This window comes from Cavia porcellus, unplaced genomic scaffold, assembly GCF_034190915.1.
Source record: "Cavia porcellus strain 051 isolate PalLab524CR breed Dunkin Hartley unplaced genomic scaffold, mCavPor4.1 scaffold_28, whole genome shotgun sequence".
Taxonomy (NCBI): Eukaryota; Metazoa; Chordata; class Mammalia; order Rodentia; family Caviidae; genus Cavia; species Cavia porcellus.
Genome location: NW_026947511.1, coordinates 37243142 through 37257838, shown reverse-complemented (window position 1 = coordinate 37257838; position 14697 = coordinate 37243142). Strand labels below are relative to the sequence as shown.

At 40.3% G+C, this 14697-nt stretch overlaps 1 protein-coding gene across 1 annotated transcript in view; it reads right to left on the bottom strand.

The window, feature by feature from the left end:
* Positions 1 to 668: 668 nt before the first annotated feature.
* The window catches only part of Ptchd4 (patched domain containing 4), a 157377-nt gene continuing 143348 nt past the window's right edge, over positions 669 to 14697 (bottom strand). Inside the window, exon 3 of the mRNA XM_063238768.1 lies at positions 669 to 3879. Coding sequence (XP_063094838.1) covers positions 2246 to 3879 — 1634 coding nt within the window. The 3' untranslated portion in view covers positions 669 to 2245. The remainder of the gene's footprint in view (positions 3880 to 14697) is intronic.

Here is a 14697-nt window from a genome sequence, read left to right as displayed (position 1 = left end):
AAAAGAAAACAAAACAGAGGAGTAAATGGCATCATGCATACCATGGGAAGAAATGCAGAAGTTTTAAGCTGAGTACCTTCCATCTATTGAAAGAGGAACCAAAAATATTCACAAATGATAGGTGATCTGGGAAAGAAGATCACCTCCCAATTCCAAAACCTAAATCCCAGATTCAGAAACTTCCACTTCAAATACTAGCTCATGACCTGGGGATCCATTGATCCAAACACCTGTTTACCCCAGCAGAGCAGTTCATGAGGTAAAAGCTAGGCTTCCCTAGACACGACATCACAAACACATTGAGAGCAATAAACCTATGGCTATGGGCCATTGTTTTCCACCCTCACACTTTTGAAATTGTACCCAGTGAATACAACTCTGAAGACGTGAATCATTTCTACTTGAAACTCAATCACTTTAAGGTGGGACAAAACAAATTCCATTCAATGAATAAAATTTTACTCACAGGCTTTTCTTTAGAACATGTTCCCTCTTCCCTTCATGTTCTTGTAAACTCTTTATTTGTGAAAGTAGTCTTAAGAAATTATTGAACCTATCTACTCCACTTCCAAAGACTGTAGGAAGGATGGAAAGGTTTGAATTTCTCGAGACTATGAGTTTTGTTTCAGGTAATTCAATTAAAACATACAACCAGTGTTGGGGGGGGGGGAAAGCAGCTTTCATCAGGTAAAAGAGCTTAATAGCAGATTTTATAATCACTGGTAATTTGTTCTGTCCTACCTGGAAATAAATTATGTTACTGCTTGGCATAGGAAAAGGTATTTCTTAGTAATTTCCTCCAACAGCAAGCATAGCATTAATCCAAATAAGCACCCAGCAGACAGATTCTGTCTGCTAGGGAAGAGTTTTAAATGTTTAACCCAGAGGAAACATTTGCCTCAGTACCATTTTTTTTAAAAGAAAGAATTTAGCAGTGGTTACATTTAATATGCCATCTATGGAGAGCTGTGATCATCTTGAGGATTACTCCCTAAACGACAAGTATGATATTGCAAGAAGCTACAAAATGATACTTCAGCAGTTATGGTGACCATGGCCTGGGTGAATCAGTGCAAGGAGCACACTAGAATTAATAACATTCAAACACTCTCCTTACACTGGGAACCACTGATGATGCACCACGAGTGGTGAGGGTCACTTTATTCTGTTTCACTCTGTGGTGACTCCCAGCCATGTTTCCTTTCTTCTGTGTTAATTATATTTCATGGCAGTACATTTTCACCATCTAAAATAAGAAAGCTATAATTATGGAATTTTCTCTCTTATACACACACTCACATTTGTGTACACTTACAGACATTGTGTGTAAAGTGTCCATTTGCAGATGTGTGAGCGCTCTATAAGAAGCCACACCAGCCCCCACCCAAAATGCAGAGAACCATTAAAGGCCAATGGAAAGCCATATCAACTATGTAGCTTTAGTGTGAACCTTTAAATACCATCTGTGTGGTAAGTAGTGCTAATGCAAAATCATCCCAAGCTAGAATCTTGATGACCAGCAATGCGATATATGGAGTCTAATTGGAATCTCTTTTGTACCTCACTTATCACACAACTGCATGCCACTTGGCTGCTGCCTAGACCCCGGAGTTGGTTGTGCATGGTTATCAATGAATTGTGTGTATTTGGCTAAAGTTGATTTGACTCTTGGTCTAGGCCAGACTGTCTGCAAATGGGCACCTTCCTGCACGCAAACATCAATGTATGTGAAAGATAAGTCTAAGCATATGTATATATGGCATATATACATATATATATGTACACATACAATGGATTGGGAAGTCCTTTGGTTTAGACGAGATTAAATATGTACTTCCCAAGTGCATAGGTTTCCTCTGACCAACCTGTTCGACAAGCAAACACAGAACGTGACGTGGCAATTTGGATATTTCCTAAGTCGCTTTCCCTATTTGGAGGCCACCTTTGTTCTCTTCTCCGTATTTCCTAAGCTTTTTCTTTTTAAAAGCAGTTGCTTCTTTTGCCATTCCTTGGAAGAGCTCTAAGATCACATCCGGAGATTTATCTTTCATGGAGAACAAGGTTGCAAAGAACATTCCTCCTGTTTGATTCTCTCTTCCCCCTGAGAGGCAGACACTGCATATCACGGGGGTGCTCTCGTCTGACTTGCCTTGTTACCCCTGGCCAGCCCAAGCAGCTGAGGTCTGAGCTCCTCCTCCTGCATCTTGTGCAATACTGGAAAAGAAAATACTGGAAAACTCTGCTCTCAGACTGTGGTGACATGGTCGGGGTTCTCTTGAATCTCTATGCATTCAATTTCCTCTCTCTCCTTTCGTTTGGCACGTTTCTTTTTCTTGTGGTGCTTTTTGGAAGGAGGGAAAAAGGTTAGGAACACAGGTAAAATAACAAAACAGTGCAGAAGTGTGCAACCCCCAGTGAGCAGCAAGCATTTGAACAGTGTGAAGGTCAGGTTTGAAGGCACAAAGAAGAGGGGGATCAACCCAATAAGAAAAGAAGTAATATTCTGCAAAATGGCTGTCCCATGCTCTTGCAGTGAGCTTTTTATACATTGTGTTCGGGTGTGCTCAGTGGCTAATACAAACGTGTAAAGCAGGGGTGCACAGTGGTCAATGGCGAAGTTCAAAGTGTAGATAAGGCACAAAATAGAAATGCAGTCCATGTCGACATTCCATAATGTCATTAAGCCCAGAACACCCAGCTCAATTGAGGTGACACTAAGAATGAGCCAGAAGTTCCCCAAAGGGTGGATCACTAGGAAGAAAGTCAGGATTAACACCAGCAGCACACCAAAGCCCGCGATCAGCACAGGCACAGTGACAGACAGGCTGTAGTGGTCCATGAACACAAAGGACGGGTTGAACACAATGAACCGGATGCTCTTTGAAAGTGACAGGGGCCTCAGCTTTTCCAGCACTTCAATGACTTCCTTTTGCTTGTCTCTGCTGGTCCTGGCCACCAGGTACAAGCGGGAAGCAATGATACTGTTTTCATCTCCTGCCTTGGAGAAGATGATATCATTTCGGAAGTGCTGGAACTCTGGCTTTTTTAAAAATGAGCTTTGCAGGACACTGATGAAATCACTTTTGTTGCTGGCGCTGATGTTACTGGTTTTCAAGAACTGGTAATACTGGTCCACCCAGGACACTGTGGTGAAGCCACTGCAGAGCCTCCGAAGGTCCTCCTGGACGCTGCTGTTCCAGTACTCAAGGGGCTCGTAGACGTAGAATCCTATCACCGGGCTGTAGTTGCTGAAGTATTTCTGCTGAACCATGGCATAGGAAACACTTGGGGAATCACTGGCCAGGAGGTTGATGATGTTGGCTCCATCGCTGATCTGCAAACACCCCATGAAGGAGAAGGAGGCATAAATGAGATAGAGGATGACCACAAATGGCTTGACATAGATGTTAGTGATCCACTCATTGTAGTGCTCTCGGAGGAAGTGCTGGATGAAGTGGTGCTGGTAGGGATCTGTCTCATGGTGGGATGTCTGCTGGTGTCCATCACTCATCACTGTCTGGAACCACACGGGCTTGCGGTCCAGGTACTCTGCAGATGGAATCTTGCAGCAGAAGATGCTGTGGTAGCGGTTTTGTTCTAGTTGACCAGCGAAAACCAGACAGGAGCCAAAGAAAGAGAAAATGTAGAAGTAATTCAACAGGATAGAGACACACATGTTCTGGCAGAAGACCTTCACGGCCTCGATGTTTGTGAACGGACTGGCACCCATCCCGAAGGTGATGAAGTACAGGGAACTGGTCATGGTGTAGGTAACCATCACATCAGAGTAGGCATCCGCCACCCTGTCTTTGAAGGGCAAATTCTCTTTAGTTCTCCGCCATCCAGATAGAAGCTCAAAGACTCCTTTTGTCCCATGACCTAGTATTAGATGAAGAAGAAAAAAAAGAATCGTCATTACTTTCTCCTATGATTCATGCACGTTGAATTCACCTATGAGTATGGCAAATTACAGATTATCTATGCTCCCAGCACATATTCTAACTTTCAGGGTTCTAGGATCCTCTCATTAGCATCTCAAAAGTTGAGTTACATACAGGATGTAAATGGTTCCTATTTCCACTTTAGTAAACCCCATATTTATTGGTATCTTGAGCAAAACAAAGCATTCATTGTTTGTTCTATTAACCTGACAAGTTGTAGACATGACGCTACATTATCACATGCGTTTCCTCTGCACACACATTGTCTTCCTAGATGAATCACAAGTCCCAAGAGCAGGGCTGTTACAGGTGCATCTTTACTTCAATTCCAGCACTCAGTCCACTGATTCAGGGACTTGTCCTCTCTAACCTTCATTTTGAGCTGATTTATGTGCTGGTCTAGGAAATTATAAGATGATGTTAAGCACTTAAAATGGATTGAAATTGATTTTACAATATTAATAATCTACTTGGTGGTCAAATGCCTCATAAACCAATTCATACCCAAGAGATTTGATTAATTAATGATCCATGTGTATCAAAAAGGTCTTCCAGGTTGCACAAAAGATGGGGAAAGATCTTCAGAGTGAGAGATCATAACAAACAATCTCTCCAGCTTCCTAAAGGAGCTTTTCTTTGAAAGAAGTACGTGGTGACTGTCTTTACCATTTGTTTTGCATTGATGAAGAACACTTCTTTTTAACCAACTTCTGTGTACACTTTGATATGGGTAAATAGAGAAAAGATTTATTCAACAAATATTACTTGAAAAGTAATTATGTGGCAGACTGTGAGCTTCTGAGCTGTTATTTTCAGGAATCTGACAGCTCTTAAGATAGCGTTCCTTCTTTATTGGCAAAAGAAGAAAGTAATTGGAAAGCAAAGATGTTACACTAGATCTGTAATCTTTGCTTTTCTCTACTTTCCTAAATTGGATCTGCCAGTCACCATCCACAATATATTAACTGGCAGCTTTCTGAGTAAGTAGAAATCTTCATAGGTTACCCTCACCCTATGGGCATTGCAGTCCTAAACATGAACCTAAACGTGGCTACACAATGTGGCTGGGATGTTGTCCAAGAAAACTATTAGACAGTGATTTAGCTTAAAGGCACAAAGTGACCCAGTTCACAAAAACCTGGAAAATGAACCAGGTGTGATACCTAGGTATTGGTTTTATATTTTACATACCTAATTCACTTGGCAGTGTTTTAATGAAAATATTATGATAACTAGCATCTTCTCATGGTCCTCCTGAATTTGTGCTACTTGGAGACTGCTAACTACCAAAATTTCTTTCCTTCTTCCTTACTTTGAGGTTGTAGTAAATACTTTATTTCCCAGACTGCTTTTCAACTAGATATGTTTCACCTGACATATTTCTCAACAATGCACTGCAAATACAAGCCATCTAAGGATACTTACTAGAAAACCAGAAAGCACTTAATCCTAAATGATAGCTTAGTGTCTCTAGTAAGAGTTCCAGCATTCCTTTCTTTGGAATTCTCCTTTAAGAAAACCAAATCTCTGCTGAGTAAACAGCTGAACCTATCTCTAAGAAATTTTGTAGACAAGTTAACATTTACCAAAATCTCTTTTATGAGGATCTAAAACATCTTGCTGTACAATTAACTTTTGTAATAGTCATAGATTTAATTCCATGTGATTCTAATCTCTTTAAAATTCTAACTTTAAAGGCTCATTGGCCAATCCTTTGAGAATTGTTATCATCAACTGTTAACGAAAGGATGCAGACATTAGAGTTCATCTTACCTCAAATAGAAAGACTGCTTATTCTCCAAAAATCTCTGTCTCGGTTTCTAAGATAAAGTTATCCTAACAAGTAGAAAGAATTATAAAACTGGGGATGAGTGAAAGGCAAATATTTTCTGTCCTTTTTTTTGAGGCAATGATCCACTCCTTCTGGCACTAAATTATGAATTCAATATATGCATATTGAAGTAAATCTAATGGTTCTTAACAAATAACAGGGATTGTTCCTTTCTGTCTTCTGAAAGACCCCTTGACAGAATAGAATACTTTTTCTCTTTATTTCTTAGATAAAAATAAAATATCATGATAATAAATGGTAAGGTATCTATTTAATTAGAGCACCTCATTTTGGAAATGAGGGCTCTTGTTATCTTTGTAGGCACTAGGGAGATTACATGTTGCTCTGTCTAAATTTGGCTGGCCTGCTCTAATGGTCATTTTAGTGGAACCCTAGGGAAACTGATATGTAGGCCAGATGTTTGCTCTGGACCCTACAAAGGTCTGTACATTTGAAAAAGTAGCTACACTGTATTTAGGTTTACTGTGATAGAGACTGGAAACATGATCTCCAAGCATGGCATGTTTAGTCTTATTTTTTCTAGTACTTTCTAATTCCTTCTTTCCTCCTTGTTATTTCTGATTGTTCTATGTCATATTCTGAAAATCCTACCCCAAGTCAAATATTGCACTCAAACCAAGATACTTATGTACCCAAAAACCATGTTAACCATCTCAGATGAGTGTACAAAGATAAATGTTTAAGTATCAGTCATCTAGTTGTACAGTGATCTGGATTATGAATCTTACTTTCTGGTACCTCAGTACCGACTACTCTCTCTCCACCGAAACTTTAGCCCTCACCAAAATTCATGACTTGTTTTAGGAAAAACTCCATTCAAGATCCTGACTAGTTAGAGGGTAATGTACATAATTGTTTTCCCATGGCAGAGATTAACTCAGTGGTACAGTGAGTTAAACTATTTTCCAAATATATATTTTAGTCAAAGTTTCAAATTTTTGTTCATGACTTCCTTGTACTATCTTAGTATGCATTTGCAAACTATATTTGAACTATCCAAGTCTCCCACTAAGGTTCCTTTGCAAAAGTTTGGTGACAGACAAGAGGAAGGACTCCCAGGGATGGCAAAGAGTTGGAAAGAGGGGAGATTGTGAAGAAAATAGATCGTGTGTACAAAGGGGTGAACTGACCATTTTAAAAGTCTTAAGGGATATTGTAGTGAACGCAGGTAGAAGCCTTCTCAGTAATAACAAGGACAGCTTCAATGGCAGCTTGTTAACACATCGCATGTAACAGTGATTTAAAGAGCTCTGCTGTGTGCAATCAAGAAATGAACAAATGAAGATCACACAGGTTCTTTCTCTGGTCACGGTGGCACAAATCCATCAAAGCAAATAGGGAAATATGGGAAAAAAAAGAAGAAAAAGTTTCCAAGGAAGGAGCTCAGAGTGAGATGGATAATGCTCAGAGAAGTTTTAGCTTCACTGGGCACTCAAGGAATCATGCTCCAACAAGAGAAACAAGGGTGGGTCTTCTCTCAGAACCGGTTCTGGCCCACCTGGACCAACATTCCTGAATGCTGTGCCACTCCCTGGGTAAATTGCCCCCTGTGACCGCATTCATACCACTGTAGAAAAACTCTGGTGAGGTGGGGAGGCGGAAAGTGGCTTTATTTAGAACAACTGTGTCCTCCAATAAATATACTATAAATTTTACAGATGTTATTTTCTTTTTTTTTGTCTTTTTCCTTTTTATTGGTACCAAGGATCGAACTCACGACTGCCTGCTTGCAAGGCAGGCGCTTATGCCGCTGAGCTAAATCCCCAGCCCCTTACACATGTTATTTTTACCTCAAAGTCAACCTCTTCAAAATCCATATCCAAAGAAAATAGTTTTAATTAGGATCAACTCTGATGGAACTAGATATAACTGACTCACTCCATTGGCCCTCCCTGCAGGGTTTTCTTTGGTCTGTCACTTTAATAAGCACCCTCTGTGGGTCTCAGTTCTTTCCATCTGGGGAGTCAGGATGCATTTCCCTTGGGAGGACATTCTGTGGGTCTCCCTTCCCTCTTGAGCATGTTTTTCTCTCAGCAGAATATGAGAGCTTGACACCTCCATCAGAGACCCAAGCCACAGAGGCTAGAAAATGCAACTCCCATGACCTGATGATCTGAGAGAGCTTCTTGCTTTCCCTTAGCAGCTGTTTTTTGCTTCACCACCTGCTCTTTCAATGACTATGTTTGTGGAAATCATGCCTAAGCACAGGCGGAAAGAGCCTTTTGGCTTATTGTTAGGTTCTCAGGCTATGTGACATCCTTATGGCCATCACATAAATGAATGCTATAGGGAAAAATAAAATTTTAGTCCATTAAATCTGCTGAAGAGGTGAAAAAAAAATCTAGGTGGTACATGAACATTTTGAGTTGTCTTTCATTTGTTTGCATTACAGGGTTCCAGGTTCATTCTTCCTTTCCTTTAGGTGGCTGATTCCTACTTAGCGTGAGCTCAAGCTCCCCCTCACCATAGGGCGCCAGCATGCTGCTAACACCTTCCCTCTGCCCTGCTCACCCCACCCTCCAGCCTGGGAGCTGCTCAGTGCTGCCTCCCAAGCCTGCACCCACGATGGTACTTATTACTGCACCCAGTTAGAGCTTTACATTGGTAAAAGTTCCTTGTAGTCTTTTTCATTTTTGAGGCCTATTTGGTATTTTGTTGGTGCTTAGTAGATGCTTGTGAAACTGAATTAGCCATGACAACCTCTACTGTGATGCATCCTTTTTGTAATAGTTGTTGTAATAACACCATCATAAAATGTTAATTAATATACAACAGATTGTTTAATATCAGTTATAGTTTAGGTATACATTTTCTTTATATCATTCACTGTTTACATATTTATAATTTATATATTTCAACTTCCTTTAAAAATATGAGTTACAACTCTAATAATAAGTACACTTACTATTATTTCTTGGAATAGTTACTATTAACATCTCTATATTCAGCATAGAATTTTGTGAAGTAGATGAAATAAATTTGTCTCATGTTACTGAGGAAGAGGTGTGCTGAGTTTTACTCTAGGATTTCATGGAAAAGGTGATGACAAATGTCAATGGCACCCTGTTGGAAATTAGCATATAAGTCACTAATTTGACTTCACATCAAAACTTTAAACTTTTCTAGCCAACAACCCACTGACCCTGACCTTCTCTCAGTGCAGGCCTGAGAAGTACAGAGATGACTGATCACAGTATTGTTGTGTCCTCTTGTCACTTACCAATCATTCTTTCTTCAGTTCTCTTCAAAGTCATCTAACACTGGCAAAAATAACACAGTACATCGATAAATGCCTTCTTCCTAAAATGCTTTGGGTCTTCTATGGCATGGGGGCTCCTCAATGCAATAACTCAGCAAAATCAACTTTGCACGATTGCAGTAACATTTCTGCTAGGCTTTGGCAGGGTGGCACTGGTGTTTTATAACAATAACTTTAAAAAATTGAATTATATTAAATTTTTGTTGTTGTTGTTGTTGACCTTATCCAAAGATTTCTTTCAGTATAGGAGTTATAACAGGAACACTGAGTGAGAAGTAATTCTGGGTGGATTTGAACATCCAAACCACACCACAACTACAGGAAACAGACTCACTCAGGAGTAAAATTTCAGCTGTGTCCTCACTGAAAAGGGAAAGCCAATTGGCAAGTGAGATGTGGGAAGATCCTCTGAGAGGGGTCACTGTAGGAGGAGGGAGGAAGAGCCACTTGGAAGCAAAAATTCACTGCTTGAGGCAGAGCAATGAAAGGGAGAATTAGGAGGAGAAAATCATGCAGTTGTCAAGAGGCATGGACTGGTAGTTTACAGACTAAACACAAATGTATAGGAAAGAAATCATACCTAGAATAAAGGATCACATTAAAGAAGAGTAATAAATGCGAGAATCTGTAAGAATGAGAATTAAAATAATTGGCATTTACTGAGCTAAAGACATTTAAAGAACAAAATTGATTAGGAAATTTAATTCATTCACTTGCAGATTATTTCCTGAGTGCCTCCCACCGAAAAGATATGGTAAAATGCCATCACTTTGAAGTTTGATCAGTTCTATTTGTCCCATTTGAAAACCATGTCACATCCATAAGTCTGAATTTAACAGTTCATTAATCACAAACTTTGGAAGTTTTGTTTTTTTAATTCTATAAACAGTAAAATGGATGATGACTTAGGATTTCTGTAACACCAAGAGCTGGAACATGCTTTTAAAATGTCTGATTCAATCATTAAGAAACATATTTGAAATGAAAGGAATCTTACTTAGTACATTTAAACTATGTACAATTCGGGTGTCTCCTGAATGATGATTCAGGAGAAAATCTTCAGAGTAATGACACTGATGTTTGGTGTGATGCTTTAAGGGCAGTTTCTAGGGTCTCCTTGAGTATTTTTTTCTCTTTCTCACTTACAAGGATGAAATGACAGCATTCTGTGCTTGGAATTCTCTGCACTGCATGGCCCAAAGCCAGTGGAAACCCAGTTAACCAGAAAGCTCAGAAATAGGATGCCTCTGACCATTTAAATTAATCAACCAGAACTTCTTTTCTGATTCTGCTTTTATTGGTTAGTTAACTTTATTGAAGAAGATTTTTCTGTGCCCTCTTCAGTGTCTAATCCTATATAAGGAGAAAGATAAGTCTATATGGGTAGTGATCAGAAGGACGTGCTCTGAAGTGAGACACTTAATCCAACACTGGCTTTGTCACTGCATGAGACTCTAAGTACCTTAATCTCCTGGTCTGGGAAAGTTTAAAGGGCTGGTGTGATGTTAAAATGCAGTAATAGTTGTGGTTAGAACAGTTTCTGGCACCCAGGAGGTATTCTGTGGATGCTACTGTTGTTATTGTCTGATGGACAGCGCACTTCGGAGTCTGCATCGTAAAATTCAGTGGTCAAGAGGCAGCGTGGCGGGTTGGTTAAGATAGTGGACCCTGCTCCTGTCTGTTAGACGTGTGGGCTGGGGCTCATGAGCTGCTTTATGGCTTTGCTTGCTAATCTTTAGAAAACGAAAATAATAACTGCTTCAGAGGATTGCAATGTTGGGAGAGCCTAGCACAGATCTGTGAGTACACCGTTAGTGCATCCCTAGATGTCAACCACTACTGCGTGAGCTGTGCAAAGTAGGGGCTTTGGTTGAATGTGGACTGGGCCTAGAGCAGCGTTTAAGCTTTTCTTCTATGATTGATTTGAAATTTGGGTTTTTTATTCCTTGGAAGTTAATCATAAGAAAATGTTAGTTAACGAAGGGTTTTAGGTAACTGAATTCAACTCAGCGAGGTATTTACACGCGTGCTCTTCAGAATAAGCTGAGAGTTGTTTATTCTTATCAGGAGGAAGGCTAAAATGAACTTGTAGTCTCTAAGACACTCTGTAAGCCACAGGGCAAACAGGAGTTGCTCCTGGAAGAACATAGCCGAGCTGTGGGCTGAGGGAAGAGAAAAGTATGTCTGTGTACAATCACAAACACGTGCTCTGAAGTGAAACACTTAATCCCAGCACTGGTCCTCTGCAGAGGACCTCGGAATGGATGTTGCCACAAGCGTACCTCCAGTGAGCACAGACTTCCTCCTTACTTGAAAATCTCTCCTCACCATCATCTCCTGCGGTGTGTCTGCTTTCAGAGGTCCCCTGTGATCACAGCTTAGCCAGGCCTTATTACGGTACACAGCCATGAACAGAAGTTGAGTCAGAATATGTGTGGCGTTGATCTCCAAAGGTAGAGGACTGAGAATAAGGGGTGAGCGGACAGCAGCACTGCAGAGATTGTCAGACTCTGGGCTCTGCTCTGCCAGGTGAGACTCCAATCCAACTTGATCCTTCCTCACCAGGTCACCTTCAACAAGGAGCCTCTTCCCTCACAATCATTTTCTGCGAGTCTCACAGCATTGCTGAGAGAGATAGATAAATAATCCACCTCTAGCATTTACCATGGCCCTTGGTACGTATTAAACATTCAACAAATACCAGCCACCAGTTTTTACTCATTTGAGGCCTTAGTTATACATTCACAGTGTGCTGAAAGAGACTTCTGAGATTCATTCTCAAAGTTATCAACAGGAATGAGTTAGTAATGGTAACACACTGGGACACATATTGCCTTCCTGTAGTAAAATCTATTCCTTTTTCCATCTAAATAATCCTCAAGGACTTTGCCTTGCCTGTTTCCATTAGGCAGAGATTCATCATGAACCAAAAAAAAGAAATAGTTTAAATCCTCACAGACTGTGCCTGTAAAACAGCTAAGTAGACTGTAGGGAGGGATGAATGTGTGACCACATGACCATCAGAAAGCATAGGCAAGGGGTTTGAAGGTTTCAGTGCTTTGAGATACGAGAACTCTGGGGATGTTAAGCAATTACAAAACAAAACAAGACAGGTTCTCATTTCTTTAGAACATTCTCACTTGACAACACAGAGCCCAGAAATGGTAATAAATGGCTGATTAGAGGCTTGTCTACAGTTTGTAAAATGTAGCACCCTCTGACTATTCCTGAGATTTCTTATGAGTTTGCGTATCAGGGGCACAGGAACTTTCAGGAAAACTTCTCACCGTGCAAAGATGCCAACATGTGACTCAGTCACTGTGAGTGGAGAGCTGAGGCCAGGCACGGCACTTAGCATGCTCTCAGCCTTGTGCCAATGCACACAGCTGTCTCCTGCATCCCCAAAAGTGCACATACTGCCTACACGCCTCCCAAAACTGGGAATATTCTTCCATATGTAGAGTTAAAATAGTCACCTAGAAATTTCCAGAATCTGTTCTCAGGTGCGTCCCTGTCACCAGGGACTAATGATTGCGTGGTGGAAGGCTTACAGTCCTCCCGTCTTCTCCTGTATAGTGGTGGGTGAGGACACTTTTAATAGAAGGTTGGGGTAATTTCTGTGATAGATACGGTCAAGTTAGGGTTACACAAGGCTTTTCCTTAACAACTGTGAAGTCCTCAAAGGAATGTCTCTGTCTCTCTCAGGGAGCAGAGTATCCTGAGAATGATCTTGGATACAGTCTTGAAGTCCATCAGGGAACTCACAGGTCTTCCATACTGGCTCTTCCTTCTCCACAAAACAGGGTTGGCCTCGTTTGTCAGTCTGTTGCTTTAGAACATCACTAGGAAAAAATGCTACCGAGTGGAAATCTACAAGTGGAAATGATTTAATGCAAGGCATTCTTCTTCCACAGAAATATAAACATTCCTGAGAATACCCATCTTTAATTTCATTGGGTGGAAGAGTATTCTTCTCCTTAAGATGTGTGTTGGGAACAGGGTGGGCACAAAGGACGGCCTAAGCAGATGTATATAAAAGAATTCTGGGGACACTATTATATCTGAGTCTTATGAACTCCTTGTGAGGTAGATGTATTACTTTTCTCTTTTATTTGATGGTCAAGAGTAAAGATTGCTGTATAATTAGGGATGCATGGGTTTGTAGTTCTTTAATAGTCAGGACCAGAACCTACTTCTCAGTGTCCCACCCCACTGTGATGAGATGACGACCTTGAGGGTGGTGACTGCTGTGCAAATGACTCGTATGCCACTGATTCCCATGGAACCTGACACATATTTCCTGTAAAACTGAGGATTGAGTGTGTTCTTGTGAGTGCCCAAGCTCGGTGGTGTCTGAGTCCGCTAATGAGGAGGGATCCTCATTTCTTGGCAGTATTATCGTCTTACCAATACTAAGTCTTGAAGAAGGGACACCTTCCTACATACATCTTAGGTTTCTTTTGACAGCGTCTAATTTTCAGAGAGCAGCTTTTACACCACTTCCAATATGTTTATTCCTAAAGATTTTATTCTTTTCAACACTGTTATAAATTGGATTATTTTCTTAATTTCACTTTGGATCATATATTGTCATCATATAAAAACATAACTGATTTTTGGGTACTGATCTTGTACGTTACAACCTTGTTTTAGCTCTAATGTTCTTTTTTCAATGAATTAGTTCTATTTTTTAATGGATTAAATTTTCCTAATGTTTTTCAGTGAATTAAATTTTTCTATATATGAGGTCATATTGTCTCCAAATTAAGATAGTTTTGCTTCAGCCTTTTGATGTGAATATACTTGGCTCTGTTTTCTTGCCAAAATGTCCTGACTGGGGACCTTCAAGGCAACATGGAATAGAAATGGTGAAAGTAGACATCCTTGCCTCCTTCCTGTTTGCAAAGCAAAGAAATTTTTCATCATTAAGATTGATGCTGGCTTCAGGTTTTTCATAGATGCCTCTCCTCAGGTTAAGGAAGTTCTCTTCTGTTAATAACTTCTGAGTGTTTTTATAAAAACTATTGGAGTTTACCAAGTGCCTTCTCCTGTGTTTACTGACATGTTCATAAAGGGTTTGACCTTTATTCTATTGATATGGGGTATTGATTTTCAGATGTTAAAATACTCTTGCTTTTGTGGCACCAAGCCCATTTGGTCATGGTTTATAATCCTGTAAAATGTTATTGAATTTGGCCAGCTGAGGATTTCTGAACATGAACTAAAAGAGATATTGCCTGTGAGTTTCCTTTCCTTGGGATGTCTTGTCTGGTTTTGGTATCTTGATAAAACGTCCTCGTGGATTGATTTGGAAAACATTCCTTCCTCTTCTCTTTAAATTTCTTAAGTATGAAAATTGTTACTTCCTCTTATGTCTTTCCAGGTTATCTCCTTCATTTTGTTTATAAATTACAGCGCATTTCTTCCTCATCAGTCAGTACTTAGCGAGGTACCTATGCAATTTGAACCAATTTATTCTCATCACTAAACAGTATTTATCATGCTCCCACATGATTTAAACCAATTTAGTTTTCCCATGAGAGACATCAGGTGCCAGACAGAGAGGCTGTGTGGTGCAGATGTGCAGCTGCACAGGGGGAAGATGGGCCTGAAGGGCGCTTCAACCCGGGCGGCCCCTGCATTCT